This window comes from Macaca mulatta, chromosome 11 (assembly GCF_049350105.2).
Source record: "Macaca mulatta isolate MMU2019108-1 chromosome 11, T2T-MMU8v2.0, whole genome shotgun sequence".
Classification (NCBI taxonomy): domain Eukaryota; kingdom Metazoa; phylum Chordata; class Mammalia; order Primates; family Cercopithecidae; genus Macaca; species Macaca mulatta.
The window spans coordinates 109,320,813-109,343,090 of NC_133416.1; the positions used below are offsets into that span (position 1 = coordinate 109,320,813).

General features: G+C 36.6%; 1 protein-coding gene across 6 annotated transcripts in view; it reads right to left on the bottom strand.

Annotated features, from left to right (window-relative positions):
• Nucleotides 1–1,155: 1,155 nt before the first annotated feature.
• WASHC3 (WASH complex subunit 3) overlaps nt 1,156–22,278 on the bottom strand; it is a 47,224-nt gene continuing 26,101 nt past the window's right edge. For all 6 annotated transcript variants that reach the window (XM_077954821.1, XM_015152603.3, XM_015152602.3 and 3 more), the window contains 2 exons: nt 14,788–14,852; nt 1,156–1,404 (listed from right to left, as the gene is read on the bottom strand). In XM_077954821.1, the coding sequence (XP_077810947.1) occupies nt 1,320–1,404; nt 14,788–14,852 (150 nt within the window). In that variant the 3' untranslated portion in view covers nt 1,156–1,319. The remainder of the gene's footprint in view (nt 1,405–14,787; nt 14,853–22,278) is intronic.

The following is a 22,278-nucleotide window of genomic DNA, read 5'->3' on the forward strand; positions in this document are numbered from 1 at the left end:
TTTTAATCCTGCTGCGCAAATTTTTTTTGTTTAGGTAATACAGGAGTTGATGGCAATGATGGTTACTCATTCTGAACCACACTGAAATGACCTTCAATTTCCATCTGCTAATAAATACAGTCATGCGCTGCATAATGTTTTGGTCAACATCCCCTAAGATTATAAAACCACATTTGACTGCACCTTTTCTACATTTAGATATACAAATACCATTGTGTTACAACTGCCTACAGTATTCAGTACAGTAACATGCTGTGTGTAGCCTAGAAGCAATAGTTTAAGTACATTTGTGACGAAATCCACAATGTTTGCACAACAAAATCGCCTAATGACGCATTTCTCAGAATGTATCCCTGTTGTTAAGCAATGCATGACTGTATAAGAATATCTGACTTAAAAACACATACGAACTAATGGCCAAGTGGTGAAAGGCTGTGTATGCTAAAAAAATTACCAAAAAGTTCCATACCCATAACATATGTGATATGTGAGTTTTGTCACAGAAAATTTCAACCCAGTATTACTTTCTACCAGAAATGTCTTTAACAACTCATGATATGAATCCATATACTTTTCACACCAAAATATTCACAAAAATTGAATAATTCACTTAGCCAAATTCACTTTTTTTTTTTTTTTTTTTTGCATTGGGTCTATTATTGATCACTAAACTCACACTGACTTCATTTAAAACTGTTCATTGCATCGCTTTTTTTTTTTTTTTTTTAGATGGAGATTCGCTCTTGTCGCCATGGCTGGAGTGCAATGACTCAATCTCGGCTCACTGCAACCTTTACCTCCTGGGTTTAAGTGATTCTCCTGTCTCAGCCTCCCAAATAGCTGGGAATACAGGCAGCCACCACCATGCCCAGCTAATTTTTGTCACCACGCCCAGCTAATTTTTGTATTTTTAGTAGAGACGGGGTTTCACCATGTTGTTGCCCAGGCTGGTCTTGAACTCCTGACCTCAGGTGATCCACTTGCCTCGGCCTCCCAAAGTGCTGGGATTACAGGGGTGAGCCACTGTGCCTGGCCGTAATTGTTCATTGCATCTCTAAAATATTCCATCTTAGTATTTGTAGCACTAATTGTACTTTATTTAGGTTATCCTGTTTTTCATTTCGAGGCCCTTTATTTTAGCGACAAGACACGCCGGCAAGTTAAAAATGCTTTATTATTATTTTTTTTAACATAGAAGAAGCTTGGTAGTGGACATGTGGCCATTCGATGTTCTTATGACTAAGAGAGTTCAGGCTCATCTCTTACAGAATGTAAATGTACCCCTATGCATGCATATGTAATTCTTCTCAAAATTAAGCTTAGTCACTAAAAGAAGATTCGCTATCTGAACTTTCTTCTACAGTTTTTTCACTTTCACCATCAGGCACTGGAGCATCTGGCCTCCTAAAAGAAAAGGAAAAAAAATTTAAAGGTCTTTTCCAATTGAAAAGAACACTTACAAACTCTTAAAATTGGTTCATCTTAGAATATTGCTGCTAATAAATCTGCCAAGTCTGTGTCCTTAGTCTCCCGCACTACCCCACTAGCATGCTTCTCTCAGGCTTCTTCGGCACCATGGGGATTCAATGCTATGCCTGTAGAGGCCGCGGCAGTATTTTCTCTTGCCAGTCCTTACATAGTGCGCTGCTTCAGCACTTTCTGCTTCTCATTACCATGGAGACCCAACTACAGACAGAGATGCGATCTGTAGAGGCTAGCATGACCAGTGCTAAATCCCTGAAGCTTCCAAGTGTACATGAGGTACAGAGAAAGGAAAGCTAGAAATGAAAAGGAAACGCTTCATGTTCAGGAAAGCTTCAGGGAGAAACTTAGAAATGGAAGAGAGTTCAAAAATGGCTATTAAAAAATAGGTAATGTGGAAATTTTGTAGCGAAGGAGAGTGCCTGGTCAAAAAAGTTCTTAATGTTTGTTAAACGTTTTCACTTCCATGTTTTATCTTTACAGAATGAAAATAGAAAGTATGAGTTGGCAAAAATACTGTTTCAAAGATCCCCTAGGCATAATAAGGAGACATGAGAATGGTTAGATTCCAACTTTGCATGGATGTGCTCTAATAAACCTAAATGAAATTTTAATGATGTTATTAAAATAGTCAACTAGTTAAGCCTCAATAGTTTTGTGCCAGTAAATCATTTAATCAGTGCAGTGGCACTATCACTCAGCCTCTACTCACTCTTACCAAGAAAGTAAATTAAGCAAAAGAAGTATTTTCTGGGGGTGGGGGAACCAAGAGGAAAAGGAGTAACAATATAACTGCTATATCTTTTTTTTTTTGAGACAGAGTCTCGCTGTCGCCAGGCTGAAGTGCAGTGGTGTGATTTCGGCTCACTGCAACCTCTGTCTCCCAGGTTCAAGCCATTCTCTTGCCTCAGCCTCCTGAGTAGCTGGAACTACAGGCATGTGCCAGCACGCCCAGCTAATTTTTGTATTTTTAGTAGAGATGGGGTTTCACCATGGTGGCCAGGATGGTCTTGATCTCCTGACCTTGTGATACACCCGCCCTGGCCTCCCAAAGTGCTGGGATTATAGGTGTGAGCCACCGTGCCTGGCCTATAACTGCTCTATCTTAATAATTAAAAACTACCAGACTGATTTCTCCCTCAGGCTTCTTGACTCTTATTAAACATTTAGGACACTTAAAACTCTTATTCACCACAAACAGAAATTACTATTACTAAAATAAGAAAATGCACAGTCTAACAGTTACTTTAGGTATTAAAATTATGGCTTATATTTTAAAATATATTTGGCATACTACAAAAGAGAAAGAAATACTGGCATTGCTCCCTAGTTGTCAAATATAAACCCATTTGCTCTGCTGAATAATTTTAGATTGTATCTACAAGGAAGCCTTATGTACTCAATACAGTAAAATTTTAAAGCTGGGTATGGCGGTTCCAGGATTTGACTGATGCTCCATCTGCCTAAAATACTAACATGGGACCATCATCGTCATCGCTTTGCATTAGAAGCAACAACTCTAGAATTAGTGGGCATGAATACTAGGCACATTTTACCCAGTAAATTTCTCTTTGCTATATAGTTGATTTCTTACTGTCTACACTTTGTTAAGTAGGAAAACATTACCAGTGGGAATTATTTTAATACCACATCAAAATTATATTAGTATCTATGACAACTCAAACAAATACAACAATGTACATAACTTCCTAAAATAAATGCTACTTTAGAAAAGGGTAGGTCAGGGATATTGGTTCATGCCTGTAATCCCAGCACTTTGGGAGGCTGAGGAGGGTGGATTGCTTGAGCCCAGGAGTTCAAGACCAGCCTGGGCAACAGCGCAAAACCCCATCCTTTGCAAAAAAACAGATAAATTAGCCAGTAGCGGCCTATTGTGCCAGCTACTTTGGAGGCTGAGGTGGATTGCTTGAGCCTGGGGTGGCAGAGGGTGCAGTGAGCTGTGACCATGCCTGGGCACTCCAGCCTGGGCAACAGAGTGAAACCCTGTCTCAAAAAAAAAAAAAAAAAAAAAAAAAAAAAAAAAGGAAAAAGCTTAGGACTAGAAGAAACTGAAACTATAAAATTCATTAATTTACATGTGTAACCATTTATTGAAACGTGATGCTATATTGCATAGTAATTAAGAATACAGGCTCTGGGTACAGACTGTCTGTGCTGAAATCCCATCCTTGTTTCTTACTTGTTGGCCAACTTTGGGGAAGCTGTTTAACTACTTTGTGACTGACCGGATTTTGTGATGATTAAATTAATAAATGTAAAGTGTGTTTGATAATATCTGGCACATAGTATCAAATAAATATCTGCTGTTACTATGATTATTTATTTTCATCATTATGCATCTACTATTTGCTAGAAAATGTGTTAGGTACGGGAGATACAGAGATGAATAACGAGTAGTTCCTTCCCAGATGAATAACGAGTAGTTCCTTCCCTGAAGCAGCTAATATTTTTGTGAGGGAGACAGAAATGCAAACAAATTGTTACAGAATATGATACAGCCATGTGCCACATAATAATGTTTCAGTCAGTGATGGACTGCATATGATGGTGGTCCCATTAGATTATAATGGAGCTGAGAAACCTCTATCGCCTAGTATTTACTATACTGTACTTTCTGTTATTTTATCTTATTTGACAAGGAGTCTCACTCTGTTGTCCAGGCTGGAGTGCAGTGGTGTGATCTTGGCTCACTGAAACCTCTGCCTCCTGGGTTCAAGAGATTCTCCTGCCTCAGTCTCTCGAGTAGCTGGGACTACAGGCATGCACCACCACACCTGGCTAATTTTTTTTTATTTTTGGTAGAGAGCAGGTTTCACCATGTTGGCCAGGCTGGTCTTGAACTCCTGACCTCAACTGATCCATCTGCCTCAGCCTCCCAAAGTGCTGGAATTACAGGCGTGAGCCACAGCACCCAGCCTCTCTTGTTATTTCATTTTGTTTTACATTTTTTGAGAGAGTCTTGCTCTGTCAGGCTAGGGTGCAGTGGTGCAATCTTGGCTCACTGCAATCTCTGCCTCCGGGGTTCAAGCCACTCTCCTGCATCAGCCTCCTGAGTAGCTGGGATTACAGGCATGCACCACCATGCCCAGCTAATTTTTGTATTTTTAGTAGTGATGGGGTTTCTCCATGTTGGCCAGACTGGTCTCGAAGTCCTGATCTCAGGTGATGCACCTGCCTCAGCCTCCCAATGTGTTGGGATTATAGGTGTTAGCCACTGTGCCTGGCCTCTGTTGTTATTTTAGAGTGTACTCCTTCTACTTACTTTTTGAAAAAAAAAAGTTAATGTTAAACAGCCTCAGGGAGGTCCTTCAGGAGATATTGCAGAAGAAGGAATTGTTACAATAGAAAATAGCAGATTTATGCGTGTTATTGCCCCTGAAGACCTTCTAGTCAGACAGGATATGGAGAACAGTCATATTGATGATCCTGACATGTGTAGGCCTTGAATGTGTTTTAGTTTTTAGCAAAAAAGTTTAAGAAGTCAAAATAAAAAGTTTAAAGAATACAGATATAAAGAAAGAAAATATTTTTGTATAGCTGTACAATGTATGACTTGTCTTTTAAGCTAAGTAGTATTACAAAATAGTTAAAAAGGTAAAAAAAAGTTGATAAAGTTATACTAAGCTAAGGTTAATTTATTATTGAAAAAAGTTTTTAAAATAAATTTAGTGAGGCCAGGAGTGGTGGCTCAAGCCTGTAATCCCAGCACTTTGGGAGGCCGAGACGGGTGGATCACGAGGTCAGGAGATCGAGACCATCCTGGCTAACACGGTGAAAACCCATCTCTACTAAAAAATACAAAAAACTAGCCGGGCGAGGTGGCGGGCGCCTGTAGTCCCAGCTACTCGGGAGGCTGAGGCAGGAGAATGGCGTGAACCTGGGAGGCGGGGCTTGCAGTGAGCCAAGATCTGGCCACTGCACTCCAGCCTGGGCGACAGAGCGAGACTCCGTCTCAAAAAAAAAAAAAAAAAATTTAGTGTAGTCCAAGTGTACAGTGTTTATGATATTTACAGTTGGTATAATAATGTCTTAGGCCTTCATATTCACTCCCTATTCACTCACTGACTCACCCAGAGCAACTCCAGTCCTGAAAGCTCCATTCATGGTAACTGCCCTATGCAGGTACCATTTTTTACTTCTATGTTTAGATATGCTTAGATACACAAATACTTGTCATTGTGTTGCAACTGCCTACAGTATTTGGTACAGTAATATGCTGTACAGGTTTATAGCCTAAGTATGTCGCACGCTATACCATTTAGGCTTGTGTAAGTACATTCTATGACGTTTGCACAATGACAAAATCACCTACAATGCATTTATTGTAACAGATCCCTGTCATTAAGCGATGCACAGCTGTATATATACAAATAAGGCTGAACTGTTTGTTTGAACAGAAAAAATGGTCGCTGAAGTTGGTCAGAGAAGACTCCAAATAATTGGAAATACTTGTGAAGAATTTTATGATTCGAGTAAGACTTCGCCAGAAACAGAAAAGGTGGAAATAAGAGAGAATGACAGCATTCTGGGTAAAGAATAAAATGGGATGGTGTAGCAGGCTGCACTCAGAAACTGTAAGTCATTTGGTAGTTAGAGTGTAAGGTACCCCGGGGTGCAACATTAGATGAGATTAGAACATCTAGCAGGAGCAATAGGTGGAAACTCTGTTTAACCTTCCGAGGAACTGCCAAACTTTTCCGAAGCAGCTGTACCATTTTACATTTGTACCTGCAATGTATGAGGGTTCCAATTTCTCCACACCCTCAGCAACGCTTCTTATTGTCTGTACTCATTCATTTTTTTCTTTTTCAATTTTTCTTATTGTGGTAAAATACAGATAACATAAAATTTAACATCATAACCATTTTTCAGTATACGGTAGTGTTAAGTACATTCACATTGTTGTACAACCATCATCACCATCCATTTCCAGAACTGTCTTCATCTTGCAAAACTGAATCACTGTACTCACTTATTAATATTCCCTTCTCCCTCCAGCTGCTGACAGTCACTATTCTTTCTGTCGCTATGAATTTGACTACACTAGATACCTCATGCAAGTGGAATCATACAATATTTGTCCTTCTGTGATAGGCTTATTTCATTTAGCATAATGTCCTAAAAGTCCATCTATGTTGTAGCATGTGTCAGAATTTCCTTCCTTTTTAAAGCTGAATAGTATTCCACTGTATGTATATACCATAATTGTTCCTATTCATCCACTGATGGTTACTTGCATTGCTTCCATCTTTTGGCTATTGTGAAAAATGCTGCTATGAACATGCATATACAAAGATCTCTTTGAGACTCTGCTTTCAATTCTTTTGGGTACATGCCCCAAAGTGGAAGTGCTGAATGATAATTCTATTTTTAATTTTTTGAAGGATCACAGTACTCTTTTCTATAGCAGCTGCATCATTTTATATTCCCACCAACAATGCACAGGGGCTCCAATTTCTTCATATCCTTACCAATACTTATTATTGTCTTTGTTTGTTTATTTATTGGGGATATCTCATTCTGTTGCCCAGGCTGGAGTGCAGCGGCATGGTCAGAGCTCACTATAACCTAACCTCCTGGGCTCAAGTGATCCTCCTGCCTTAGCCTCCCAAGTAGTTGGGACTGCAGATACACACCATTGCGCCTGGCTAATTTAATTTTTGGTAAAGATGAGGTCTCACTTTGTTGCCCAATCTGGTTTAGAACTCCTGGCTTCAAGTGATCCTCTACCCTTGTCCTCCCAAAGTGTTGAGATTACAGGCATAAGCCACTGCACCTGGCTCCTCATTCATTTTATTTTATTTTATTATTTATTTATTTATTTAGAGATGAAGTCTCGCTTATTTATTTATTTAGAGAGGCTGGAGTGCAGTGGCACCATCTTGCTCACTCCAACCTCCACCTCCCAGGTTCAAGCAATTCTCCCTGCCTCCGCCTCCCAAGTAGCTGGGATTACAGAAGCCTGCCACCACACCCAGCTAATTTTTGTATTTTTTAGGAGAGACAGGGTTTCACCATGTTGGCCAGGCTGGTCTCGAATTCCTGACTTCAGGTGGTCTGCTTGCCTCAGCCTCCCAAAGTGCTGGGATTACAGGCATGAGCCACCGTGCCTGGCCCCCTCATTCATGTTAAAATAAATTTTATGCTACTTGAAATTGGAATTGCCAGGAGAACAAAAGAAAAAGTACATACTAGTTCTCTTTGGGTACGAAAAAGAAAAGCAAGCCACAAGAATCAAATGAAGATAGGAAAGCATTTTGTAAGTTGTAAAGTCTTTTAAGTATTACTAGTAATAATAAAACTCACAGCAATACCATCATTTCCAGCCTGGATATTTGTATTTTCAAGGGGAACAGAAATTTGGCTCTGCATATTTTGATCATAAATGTTCTTACTTCACCCTGTAAGTTGTTTTTCATGGAAAGAAATTTAAAGACATATTTGAAAAAGTTGCTACCTTAAACTACTAAAGTTTAGCTTCTCCCAATTCAAAGAAAACACACTTTGCTACTAAAAATTTGGAAATGAGGACTTTATAATAGTCTCTTGTTATTTTAAATATATAAGTGAATTTCCAAAAAAGATTATATCAACAAAATACAGAAAAATATATATCATGAATATCATGTGTATTTTTTTTTTTAACAATTTCAATCTTTGGTGGTTACAATAAAAACACTAAATTGGTGGCTACATTTTAATAAGCATATTTATATTTGTGACACCAAAATTATCAGCAAAATTCTTAATAAAAGCAAATTTTTAAAAAGTTTAAGTTTAAGCTAATTATTAAGTCTAAACTATCTTAAAAATATATATCTTTTCAAAGAAGTTACTAGGTTGACCTCAACTAAAAATGATCCAAAATATAGAAAGGTGCAGGAGAAAGGACGAAGTATATACAAATCTGCCCTTTTTAGCATACCAGATGCTGTGCACATTCTAATTTTGACACCCACTCTTCTCCCATTGATGTGAATCAGTGAAGGTTGTCAACTAGAATCCTCGCTGTCCTCATCTTTTCCCTATCCACTTCCTTGTTTCAGTCACAGTCTAGGCCTGGCTAATCACAGGAATCTATTCCCTTGCAGCGAGAGAGAGATGGATTCAAGGAAAGGCACACAATTCAAGCAGGGCTAGTCAGAATGTTTCCTTATAAATGAGCTATGAGTTATGGAGAAGAGGGAACTCTCTCTCTGTTCAACTGGAAAAACTAGCAATATTCTGGGGGGCTATGTTCCCAGGCTTCAGAGAGGAAACTCATCAGCACTAGGAGAGACACGGTTTATTACACCAAGGAAGTAAAGGTAGAATGAAGTGGGGAGAGAAGAATGCCAGTCAGCCAGCCCTGATGACACTGAGTCCCTAGATCCTGTCCTTACCTAGATTTTTCAGCTATGAGAGTCCATAACTTCCCTTCTTACATAAACTAGTTTGAGTTGATTTCTGCCATCCTAAATATGAAGAGAGTCCTAAAATACCAATATTGTTGGTTTAATTTGTTTTCATTAAAGGAAGATTTGTATTTGTGTTTAAAACTAGTTACTTTAAGGACACAAAAACCAAACATTCTTTGGGAAAACATGTAAGATAAAGAGTTTAAAAACATTTTTCATTTTCTAGACACTTAAAAAATTGAATTTAAAGCAGATTAAGTACCAAAAACATTGTCAGTAAAAATATTGCTGAGTAGGAGATGATGAGGTAGTTATTATTTAAATCACTAATGGCAACTACACACACATAAAGTTATAATGTCACATGGTACTGTTGTCCATTAATGGTCTGTCAGAGCTATGCGATGGCAATAGGTGGTCTTAAGAGAGCCAGGTGTCGTTGCTCACACCTGTAATCCCAGCACTTTGGGAGACTGAGGTGGGTAGATCACCTGAGGTCAGGAGTTTGAGACCAGTCTGGCCAACATGGTGAAACCCTGTCTCTACTAAAAATACAAAAATTAGCCAGGCATGGTGGCATGTGCCTGTAATCCCAGCTACTTGGGAGGCTGAGGCAGGAGAATCACTTGAACCCAGGAGGCAGAGGTTGCAGTGAGGTGAGACTGCACCACTGCACTCCAGCCTGGGTGACAAGAGCAAAATTCTGTGTCAAAAAAAAAAAAAAAAAAAGAAAAACAAGACCCAAAACACTAAGATTCTTGAATTAGATTGTATTGACTTAATAAGGACCTCTGGGTAATTAAAAATGTAACAATTTTGACTTTGAATTATAGTAGCTAGTGAGATTAATTTGGTCTTTTCTCTTTTGAATTCTCATCAAGACAGGTATATCCTGTTCTTTGTCTTAGTAGGTAGACTCCTGCAACCATGAAAACAATTTAATGCCTAATATCATGAAGAAAAAGAAAAGCAGCTGTTCTAGGTAGGATGGACTTTTGCTATTGGTCTTGGGATCCTTTATTTCCCAGCAGCTCCTCTGCCACTTGCTTGCTAGCCACACAAAGACCCACAACTGCTTTCTAACATCTCCTCTTTGATATATCTATTATCTCTCTCATTCTTATGATCAAGTTCTCTAAAAGTAGACCAATTACAATTTTTTGATATGGTTTGTCCTATACTTTCTAGCTAGTGTCTGCCAGCTAATGAATGAGGACTCGTAATTACATTAAATGGAGAACGTATCTCAGCAAAAACTAACAAAATGGAAAGAGTAAAAACCCTATTTTTGCATGTCCAGTTGTGCAACTGAGGTCTAATCTGTCCTCAATCAGCTAAAAGTCAATCTTTACTCCACTATGCTGTTGTATAGCAGGAGGTAAAGATCCTCCTAGCAGATAAGGAATGATCTTAGAGGGCAGGAAAATCTGCTGGGCATGCCATGTAAAAAAAAGTTTTCTTGCTTTCCAGTATCCTTTTGTTTAACAATAATAAATCCCCTCTTGTCTCAGCGATAAGTAGGCTAAGGTGGCTACTTTTATTTCTGGCAACCATAAGAGTGGTCATTCCACCGTCTGGGAGGATGGTATAAATGTCTTTTGGATAGATATATCCAGGAGAAATGCCAACTGAGCTGGTTCTGTTCAAAGTCTGCACAGTAACTTGAACTCAATTATATGCTTTCTTTAGTCAAATCGATAAGCTGCACACTGCACTCTCCCACTAAGGTTAGGAGTGTGTTCAACTGAACTTCAAATTCAGAAATCTGTTCTTTAAAGCAAAGTTAACAATATAGGTTCTCAGTTTGAGAAAACAGAATATAATTTAAAAAGATAACTACTCTGTATATGTTAAATACGTCTTTGTTGAGAACATAATAGTATATAGGCAACTACAGGATTATAAACAAATTGTTATCCAAAGCCTGATAAATCCATTGTCTAGAATTTGCTACATAGTCCTCGATTAAAACATTCATAAATCACAACTAATATGTATTAAACATTTACTGCTTATCCAGAGCTGTGTGTGCTGAGTGCTTACATCATTATCTATCTAGTCTGAACAACTCTATAAGGAGCGAACTCTTCTATTTCCCATTTTACTGATGAGGAAACTGATGCACAGAGAGGTTTGGTAATCAGACCAAGGTTATACAACTAGAAAGTGGCAGGGTAGAATCTGAATACAAGTAAGTAGACCATCTCTAAAGTCGGCCTCATCCTGAGCCTCAACCATTGTGAATTTCATGGCTTGCCCATGGGCAAGTCCAGAAGCTAGTCTGTTTATCCTAGAATTGTAAAAGTAGCAATTACTAGGTAACAATAGTAACGCTAGTTCAGGGACATAAATGTAAGAGTACAGAACAGGATGGGGTGAAACTTTTTTCTTTTTTTCTTTTTTTTTTTTTTTTTTTTTTTTTTTTTTTTTTTTTGAGACAGAGTCTTGCTCTGTCGCCCAGGCTGGGGTGCAGTGGCCGGATCTCAGCTCACTGCAAGCTCCGCCTCCCGGGTTTAGACCATTCTCCTGCCTCAGCCTCCCGAGTAGCTGGGACTACAGGCGCCCGCCACCTCGCCCGGCTAGTTTTTTGTATTTTTTAGTAGAGACGGGGTTTCACCGTGTTAGCCAGGATGGTCTCGATCTCCTGACCTCGTGATCCGCCCGTCTCGGCCTCCCAAAGTGCTGGGATTACAGGCTTGAGCCACCGCGCCCGGCCAACTTTTTTCTTTTTTTCTAAGCAAGAAAATCTAGGCAGTGATTGAAAGAGTATTTAAGGCGTGATTTACCCATTGTATATTTCTGAATGTATTAACCTTTGGCCAAAAACCAATCAAATTTTTCCATTTTCCCCTTAACTCTTTTGAGTATTTTGATGACAAATACTCTTTCACATATCTTTTTATCTCACTGGTAGTGAAACTAATTTTTAGAAGCTAAACAGGACTAATTCTTGGTTATATATAAATGATTGTTATTTTCAAAAAATTTAATTTTTAAAAACAATCACTTGAATCAAATCCAATATTTACTTAGCAATTATCACGCATTTTCTACAGTTTTATAGACTTTCTAAATTCTGTAATAGTCATTTTCCTGGGAAAATTGCTAGGATCTCTTCTCTCTTATCATGTAAATATTTTTGATTTAAAATTATGTACTCTTAGCTTCCAATTTTTCATACAAATAAGCCAATCAAATAGCAATATATTTTCTGATCAGTATTTATTTCTGTATTAACCTCAGTTTTGCCCTTTGCTCAGTGCAGACAGAGCTAGGCCATTTCTTCCAACAGTTGTATGAGTTTGTCTTACTACTTAAAGCTAATAAAAAATAAAGTATATGTTTATACTTTAAAAGAAAAAAGAACACAGAACAATCGTTACTGAAAGTTCTTGGCTGAGGCTTAAAATGTACCTAAGATTCTAAATAAAAGTGTACTCTTCCCTTGGATGGCACATTTTCTTCTCTTTCATCATCTCATACTTCTCTCCTGAAGTGAGGCTCCATAACTTTTATGTAAACATGATTCCAAAAGCACCATAATTCCTCTGTTAACACGGTAGTTGATTGCACTTATCATATCTAGCTAAATACAGTTGAAACTGGGTTGCTAGTAGTGGTGATAGGTTATAGTGAGTCATCCCCCCGCAACCAGTGCCCCTGGTGACTAATGGCATGTGCATATGAGGTAATGGGTCAGAATTCAGGCTCCAGGCTGTGGTTGAGGAGCAGCTTTTCTGTAAGACAATGTTAATTGTTACTGGAATTCTACCCTTAAACTTGGCACTACCTCACAACTGAATGTTTCTCAACATTTATAGACAACGAAATACCCTCAAACTGGCCAAGCGAGACACAACGAAATGTTGAAGGGCCTGGGATCTTCCCCCATGGTAGTTACCTATGGACTCTATCAGGTGGTGATACCTGATGGAGTCTTGAAGAATAAAAGGTTAGCCAGGCCAGTAAGATGGGGGAAGGGAGTTCCACAGAGAGAAAGGAGAACATTTAAAGACACCAAAAGGGAATAGGAAAATGATACATTCAGAGAACTGCAAGTAGTTCACTATGGCTATATGAAATAGGCATATGTGAAAGAAACGCAAGAGAGGATGCTAGTGAGAGAATCTGCATCTTGATGATAAAAGCATTTCTATGCAATACTAAGATGTTAGACTACATGTTGAAGGCAGTGGAGGGTCACAGGAAGATGTGAAGCAAGAATGAAGTATGAAGAGATCCACTCAGGCTTTAGTGGATGGCTTGAAAGAGACCAGGAAAACCAATCAGTAGCTACTACAGTAATTCAGATGACAAATGATGAGGGCGTGAACTTAACAGCAATGGATATGGAGGTATACGGTGAGATGTGAGAGATATTAAAAATGAGAACACATAGTGATTGACACTGTAGTGGGTAAGGAAGAAGACAGAATCGAGGATGATTATCAAGTTGCTAGTGCAGGTAGCTGGTTGAAGTAAAGGATTATGAAGTAGGTTTAGGCTGGGCAGGTTGAAATGAAGCCAGTAGCAGGTAAAAGTCTTGGATATCCAGCACATGCTGATGCTTACAGGGTGCTAGTTTTCCATTTATTATATTTTCTCTAGAAAAAGATAATCATTTTAAAGGTAATTTTAGTTCTCTGTTATTATAGGAGGTCTAACTGTATTTCCAGAAGCAAAAGGTGGTCATAGTTAATGTTAAATATATTTACAACCTATATATTGCAATGAGTACCAAAATGGATTGAATCTATAGGTCTGATTCACATTAAAATATATATCACAATCCATCTGGCTTTCAATGTGTGTGTCAGAAACAATTTCCAGAACAAATGCCAAATATCTCAGAGATCCTTCAGTTCAAGTTGCCAAGCTATGCCATTGTACTTGAACTGTTTGCTACTTGGATGTATACCAACTGTAGATATATGTTTGAAATTTATTCTTGTAGACTTTAGAAGAATTCATAAATTTCATATTTTGGCAGATAAAATATGAGACAAAGACTACTTCATAATGTTTTACCACCAAAGTGTACACCTTTTCTTGGAGGACTGAGAGCCAAGAAAAATTCCAAAGTATACTCTGCTAGGACAGTAATGAATGGTTGGAGTGTGCAGCTAAATACATTGGGGTGAACTACAACCCCAAACTGGAAAGATTCTTTACAAGTACCTAGATACTTGCAAAACAGAATTCTTCTGAAGAATCTATTACAATATATTTTATACAAGATGAACTGAACTATGCAGCCAGATGTGCTTGGATGAAATAAATTGTTGTCAAATTTCTGAGCTACAATTTTTTTATCATTTCTCAAAAATATTTTATAAAATTCACACAATAAGGGATTAAATACTTTCAGGTTAAAAAAACTCACATAAATTAGTATCTAGTTTCTTAATAATCATTAACATAGACCTAGGGAAACTTTAGCCTATTTATTTCTCAATCTGGCTTAACCTAGATTATAGCAGACTAAATTTCTTACACACTGAGATCTTAAATGAAATCATCTACCCCCCATAGATAATAATCACCCCCCACCAAAAAAGGACAAACAAACAAACAAAAAACCAAGAGGTAGTACAAAAAGGAAACCAAACCAAACAAAAAAACAACTGTCATTAAATTCCAGCTCCTTTGGATATCTAGAATCATTACTAATCTATTGAAACTGTTCCTAAAATGTGTAAACGCTGGTTTTAGTAGAATAGGATATTTTTCTTTTTGGTAACATAACAGAGACACTATTTACAAAGATGATATCCTCAACCATAAAACACTGTAGGGATAAAAATACAGAGAATTTGAAATATTTTTATTATAACTGACAAATTCAATGTCCTGGCAATAATATAATTATATTAGAAGAATTACTTACTCAAGAAGATCTGGGTCTAGTCCTTCTGATATCATTTTGTTTCTTATTGCCATCACTGGTACACCCTAAGCAAAGGATATAAGATAATTTCATCATTAAAAATGCCTCCTTTATATGTCTACACATACCATCTAAAACAAGACCTTTAGATGCCTCATTATTTAAGAGTTCTTATTCTACTTTTAAATTAACATGTGCCTAGCACTTGAATAATCTAGTGAAGTACCCATTTTACATTGACCTAACAGAATCAGTCTTATCCAATACGACATAAGCCCAAACTACACCATTTGAGCTTATTCATTACTAATTCTGCTATATAGAGAACAGAAATCATATTCTCAGTCTTCTTATATCACCAAAAGAAAGGAAACATTACTCAAATGATTAAAATACCAGCTGAAGCGATACAATGAATAGTTAACAATATGAATAGGTATCTTTTCAAAGATTTCAGAGACTTCTGCTCTTAAGTATAGCTACATTAATGTTCTTTTATTAAGCAAACAGTTCAATTCCATTTGAACACTTTAGACACAAAAATCAAATCTAATTCAAGAACCTCCCTGGGACTATATTACACATCTTCCCAACACCGGTGCAAACACTAACTAATGACAATTTTAGAAGTATAAACGTTACAAAAATAGTAAAAACACATGAATCTCAGAGTTCAGGTTAAGAATATGAAAACAGTAAGAAAAGAATATGACAGAAATAGACACATTTACTTGAAAAGGAAAGAGACTTGATGTATAACTAAACATTTATTCCAAGTTCACTTGGTGAAGCTCCAAGGGGAGAAGATGTAATCAGATCTCTGTCAACTCCCCTCTCTTCACACCATCCCCAAGGATAAGAAACACTTAACTGATGTGTTCAATTTGAGGGCCTTGATTCTATCTCCTTAAAGGAGGCAGGGTCACGGCATGGGACCCTCTCTCTCACCCCGTGTGGCATAAGAAGGAAAGTACACCCAGGCACACTCAGGAAAAAGCCCAGTCACCTCTCTATTGCTGTTGTACACTTTTCCTTTATCATTAGCCAGTTGTGATGTTCATTTTTTTACTTTTTAATTGCCAAATAATAATTACACATGTTTTTGTGTATAATGTGCTGTTTTGAAACATGTAGACATTGAGGAATAATCAAATTAGGCTATTTAGCATATCCATCACCTCAAATATTTATTATTTGTGGTAGGACTTTTAAACTCCTCTCCCATAGCTATCTTGAAATATACATCTTGAAGATGGGATAGGAGTTTCTCTAAAATGAAAAACACAAATACTTAGAAATATACACAAATCTTTATATAGCCTATCATATGTACACTTGTCTCAAACTTTTAAGTATATACTTGTCCAGATATACTCCTTCCCCTCCAAAATGCTGATTTTATATTTCCCAATAAAATCTGAGTTTAAGTCCAGGCATGCATATGTACAAACGTGAGAGCTAAATTTATTACAAATTTAATATGGAAAGTCTTCAAAGTTAAGGACACTATATATAACATAGTATCTTGTATCTCACAGATCTTGCCAAATTAAGTTAAATCATTAAATTTAATCCTCCTTTTTTTAAATCAGAACATTTTATGTCAAAGAATTTAATTTTTATTTACTTTTTAAAAAACTGCCCAGAAAAGATAGCTATAGAAAGAGTCATAATCACTTATTTTGGCTATGGAGGAGAAAATACCTACATCCCCTTTCACAGCCTGCTAGGTTAAATAAGGCTAGGAAAGCAGAGGCTTTCTTTTGAGTTTACAGGTTACTAAGAAGACTCTCATGAGAAGTAGCAAAGGCAAGGTGGTCATTTGCAGGCCCATTTATACACTTATCTTGGTAACTGTTGTGTTTTATCTTATAAATTAGTAAAATTTAGCTTACTAAGACTCAGGTAAAAATAAATACTTAAGTGCATTCTAAATATTTTCACGAATCAATATAAATAGCACCATCTTTGAATTCTCTTCAAAACCACACCTCTGAAAGCAATATTGTTCCATGAGGCAATTTTTAAGATATTCTGAAAAGTGCATTATAATAGGTTTCGAAGTCAAAGAAGGTGGAAGATAAGTTTAATGACCAAAAAAGAGAAAAACAAAAAGGAAAAAGCCCACTTGCTAGGGGCATCCAATGTGAACAGACTAAAGTTTGGAATAAAGAAAGCAAGAAATTAAAACTAACACCACTTTTGAATATATTATCTAAAACTAAGACTTGAATGAAACATATTTAAAAACAAAACATACTTAATACAAAATTAATTTTAATAGTAGAGGAGAAAGCTGATTACTTGAATGACACAGCTGGGAATTTAACTTGATAATTAAATGCCATTCAATTATTTATGATAACAGGGGGTAAGTTAGGAGTTCGAAACATTCCACAAAAAAAATATGAGTGTTAGGAAAAAAAGAGGAGAAGAGAAGAGTTAATGTCATAGTTCTTTAAAAAGACCTCTCGGCTTCTATTAACTATGGTTTGATAGTATAAGGTCTTTCTACAAACTCAAGCATGTGATTTATTTATTATACTTTAGCATAATCCACAGGACATCACTGGAAAGGTCACACAAGTAAGTTACAAAGCCAAGAAAAGAGAAGGGAGGAGAATGAGGTTGAAAAAAAATTTCCTAAAATATAGCAAAGAAAGTGTATATTGGGTGGAGGTGAGGGGAAGCAATGGGTGGGAAGGGAGGAATGGGGAACAGAGAAGTTGGTAGAATTAGATAAGCCCTCTATTCGAACATCAGCTTCATGGAATTGATTATAGTATAAGAATAATAGAAACCTAAACCTGTAAGCTCCAAATGCGAACCTTAGTTTCTGGGGTCTGCTTACAGCAGAACAGCACAGATATGCATACAATTTGGTATTTTTAGTCATTTCTGTATATGCATATGGGTAAAGAAAAATATACACAATTGCTAATATCTTACTTGATTCTGAGACTTATTATCCCTACCTTAATACAAATCTCATAAAGCTTGATAAAAAAGAATAATTTGGCCTGTGTTCCAAAGAATGCATTCCAAAGGGATTTGCTGTTGTTTCCAGTGACGTTGCTTAGAAAATTTGTTGTTTTGCTATATTCTTCCTTAGAAGTCAAGTAACAGTCTGGTTTGTTAAACACCAAAAAGAAGTGTCCAATTTCTGATCGCCAACAGACAAAGCTACTGGTGGTCTAAGAAGGACAAGAAAGACCTCAAAACTGAAGTCTACTGAACTGTGGGATTTTTTTTGGCAAGTGAAAATGACAGTGTGTCCAACATAAGTAATGAAGAAGAGAGAAGGCAGCCATAAGTCTGATGTTCCAAAAAATCACGTCTGTATTTGCGTCACTGGAGAAAGTGTGTAAAGAAGCCACACTAATGAAATTATGATGGCAACACTAATAGTTAAATACTAGTTTCTTATATCACAAAAAACTGTTTGGAGGTTTACAGGCCTGCCAATATTTACATTTATTTCTTATTGTGTTAAAGAAAGTCAAACTACAAAATCCTTTTATAAACTTTAGGAAATTTTCCTAAAGTTTTAGATTAGAAGGGGAAAAAAAAACTTCATTCTCAATTTAAGATAAATGACTTTCCTTGTTTAAAAATAACTAAAAATGCTCCTTATATTTTAGAGTTTTTCCTCTTAGTTTAAGAGTGTGAATTGTAACAATTCAGTTATGAAAGATGAAAAACATGAAGTTTTCTTCCCCACCTAAGGCAACAATAAAAAATAGATCTACTGAATACGTTGGTGGAAAAAGCTTTTTCTTTGCAGAGAGCGGGAACTAGTAGAATTTGTAAAAATGCTACGGGTTGTTAAAAGGCAGTCAGTCCCCCAGTCAGGGTCCTTTTACTTAAAATTTAATAAAATGGACTCAATCATATCTTTGCCTTCTGAATTTCAACAGTCCTATTAAAAAAATATTTTATTGAGGCTGGGCTCAGTGGCTCACGCCTGTAATCCCAGCACTTTAGGAGGCTGAGGCGGGAGGATCACCTGAGGTCGGGAGTTCGAGACCAGTCTGACCAACATGGAGAAATCCCATCTACTAAAAATACAAAATTAGCTAGGCATGGTGGTGCATGCCTGTAATCCCAGCTACTCAGGAGGCTGAGGCAGGAGAATGGCTTGAACCTGGAAGGCGGAGGTTGCGATGAGTCAAGATTGCACCATTGCACTCCAGCCTGGGCAACAAGAGTGAAACTCCAACTCAAAAAAAAAAAAAAAAAATTTACTGTATTTTATGAAATAAATAAATTAGTAGGATGTACATTTAGGATAAAATTTTCAGATTAAATATTACATATAATGGATTATTCACTGAATGAATCATAACACAAAAGAAAGCAAATGCTCAATGACCTTTTCTCTTCGAAGCTTTCAATGAAGGAATATCAATTAATTTAAATAAATTTTTTAATCATGTAAAATGAATATGGCTGTCTAAAAAAATGGAAACTTTATTTCTAATGACCTATACAGATCTAGAAAATACTTGGTAAACAACTAGTTCCTGGAAACAAATTCTTCAAAAATGAACATTTTCACAGCAATTAAATGTCACTAAGGATGGCTATAAAAAATGTGATATTAGTATTAAAATATTCTCAGCTATATGATTATGATAACAGTGGTATCAGTGAAGAATAAACAGATGAGAATTGAGGGAGGCATATATGATATTACCAAGTAGGTACTGACACGACAACCATATAACTATTTAGTATCTGCCCACTACATGGCAAGTACTTCCTTCCATCTTCTAGCTTTATCACGCATCAGAAAAAGCAAGAAATTTAAAACCTGAACTTAGCAGTATCATTGTTTACTGCTCTCTAACAAACATTTATAACAAGAAAATTTAAAAATACGCAAAAGGGCAAATACATAATAGAAAGATTTATGTTTTGAAACAACATTAAATCTGTACACAGTATGACTGGTTCTAAGCTCCCCAACTTTCAAGGCAACGTAGAGGGTTCAAAAGGCAGCTAAAATGATGGAAAAATCATAATCTGTAAAACTGGCATAATCATTCTTCACACATGATTTCCTTTGAGGTCAGTTCACTGACTTTAGCAGAGAGTAATTTTTGTAATTTCTTGCTAAAAGTATGACAAAAGTTATTTTTCTCTAGGTCCTCTGTATACTGGGGCCATGGCAAAGCATGGGTAATATGGCAGGGGCTTCCAGTTGGTGGCTAACTGTCACAGTTTTCTGCTTAAGGGAAAGCTCTATCCAAACCTTCTTGCATTTGATATAAGCTAGAAAGTAGAAGGAGGAGGACAAATGTCAGAGGTCACTTGAATTTCATTGATCCCAACTCAAAATTACTACTCATATAGTCTACCATTTTGCTAAGCTTTGTTTCTTTCTTTTAGTTGTAGTCACACAGACCTGCCTAACTTATTTAGTTCGTGGGAAGAATAAAATAGTTTTACTCAAAATTTTCAAAGTTGGCTAAATTCTACAACTAATTAAACAGACAAATGTTCATTTGTATCTTTTCTTTATATTCATAAGTGTGGCAAATCAAAGTCATTGGACATGAAGCTTTATTTTTCAATGAACAGAAAGAGGCTAAAACAACACAAAAGTTATTCCCCCATCCCATAAACCTTCATGTACTCAATAAATATTGATCTTGATATTGATTAGTAAACCTTAGGTATTATAAAAGAAACGAAATACATATTAATATTATTATACCTATAGTTAGAAAACAATGAAAAAATAAATCACAGCTATTAAGCTAAATCTGTAACAGTGTTGTTCACAGCTATGATTATATACGAACCAGTAGCTCCTCCTTTTTGACTATACTTTGACTATACTGTTGATCACTGATGAGGAACTTACCTGGAGTTCTCTAAACCATGGAAAGCCACATTGGGGTCATATCCAAAAAATGTTTTAAAGACTTTAATTACTCTTACAATAACTACATCTTGTTTGTCATCTAAAGAACATGCTATTTCATGCTTGATTGGGTTTCACAAGGTCCAAAGTGCATAACTTCTTGATGAACATCTTTAATAATCATTTAGAGCCTCTTCATCCTTAGGTAATGGAAGTCACATTTCCTCAGGCCAACATTCACCGCTGGCAACGGATGCATCAGAACCACCAGAACCAAAGAGATTATTCAATTCACATTTTAAGCCAGCCAAAGAAAATAGAGCTTTAAAAAAAAATCTAAGCGTCCAAGAGACTGTTTTGGCAAATACGGTTTCAAAAAATACAAGTCATTAGCTTCTTAATGTGGAAGTCGGACTTGCCCAATGCACAATTTATTACTGGCAAAGGATTCACCAAGATCTGCCAGTAAAGAGGGGAGAATTGTTGGAAAAGTGATCTATGTACACAATTCCAGTTAAGTTATAAAAGCAATATGTAATTTAGTAAAGGCTTGTGCTGCACTATTATGACAACAAACATTAAATCAAAATCAATTATCTGCCACATTTGGAACACAACACTATTACTCACTGAAAAATCTTGTATAAAACTTGCTTAAAAAGGAAAAAAAAGTCAGAAAATGCCAGCAGGTGTTCCAGGAACATTCATTAGTAATGAGATCCAAATTTGGGGATCAATTAATAGATCATAAATCTAAAAGGAATTTCAGATCTCATTTTATGTGTGAGGGAACTGAAGCCTTGAGAGGTGACATGACCTGATGTGATGGCAAAGCTAAGAAACTATACCATGTTGTATTTCAGAAGTACTGGGAAAAGATCTGGGTGTACTCCTAGGCAATGAAATTTTCTCCCAGAGAAAGAACAACTTTTCTTTCATTGTTTTAATCTAATCATTGTTTTATCTCTCAGAGGGTAGTAATCCAGAAGTGACAGAAAAAGGCATGGAGACCAAAAAGTAAGGTATTGCTTATTACTCTGTCGACTGGTACTTGTGATTAGTGAAGGACTGTGTTGGTTTTTGTTCAAAGGAGTTTATATTAATTAAATAGTTTTCATTATCTAGACTGTAAAATAGATTTACAGGTATGTGGCAAGTGAAGCAAGGCATATATAAAAGCAAGGCATTCCAGGAGATAGATAGTTCCCAGGAAGAGGAAGTTTTCATTGCAGTTTAGGGAGGAACCCAAAGGGGACTGGAGTTCATCCTCATATCCAGGAAGTCTTAACATTAAGAAAAATCTGTTTTTGTAACCCACAAGACTTTCTACCATATCTGAAGTGAATGATCACATCAGAAGTCTGCAAAATAAAGCTTTCTATACTACAGAAGAAGCTGAAAGGGCTTGAAAAACACGATTCTGTCATATTACAGAAGACAAAATCGTTCTAAACAATAATTCAAAAACTAGGAGAAATGGTTAAAAGATTGTTGAGGAGCTATGTATCAAGATGATACTGAGTGGAAGTATATTACACTTTGGAAAAAGAAACACAGTATAATTGGAATAGAGGTATAAGACTCTTCTTATGGGGCAGTAACTCATATTTTTAAATGACATG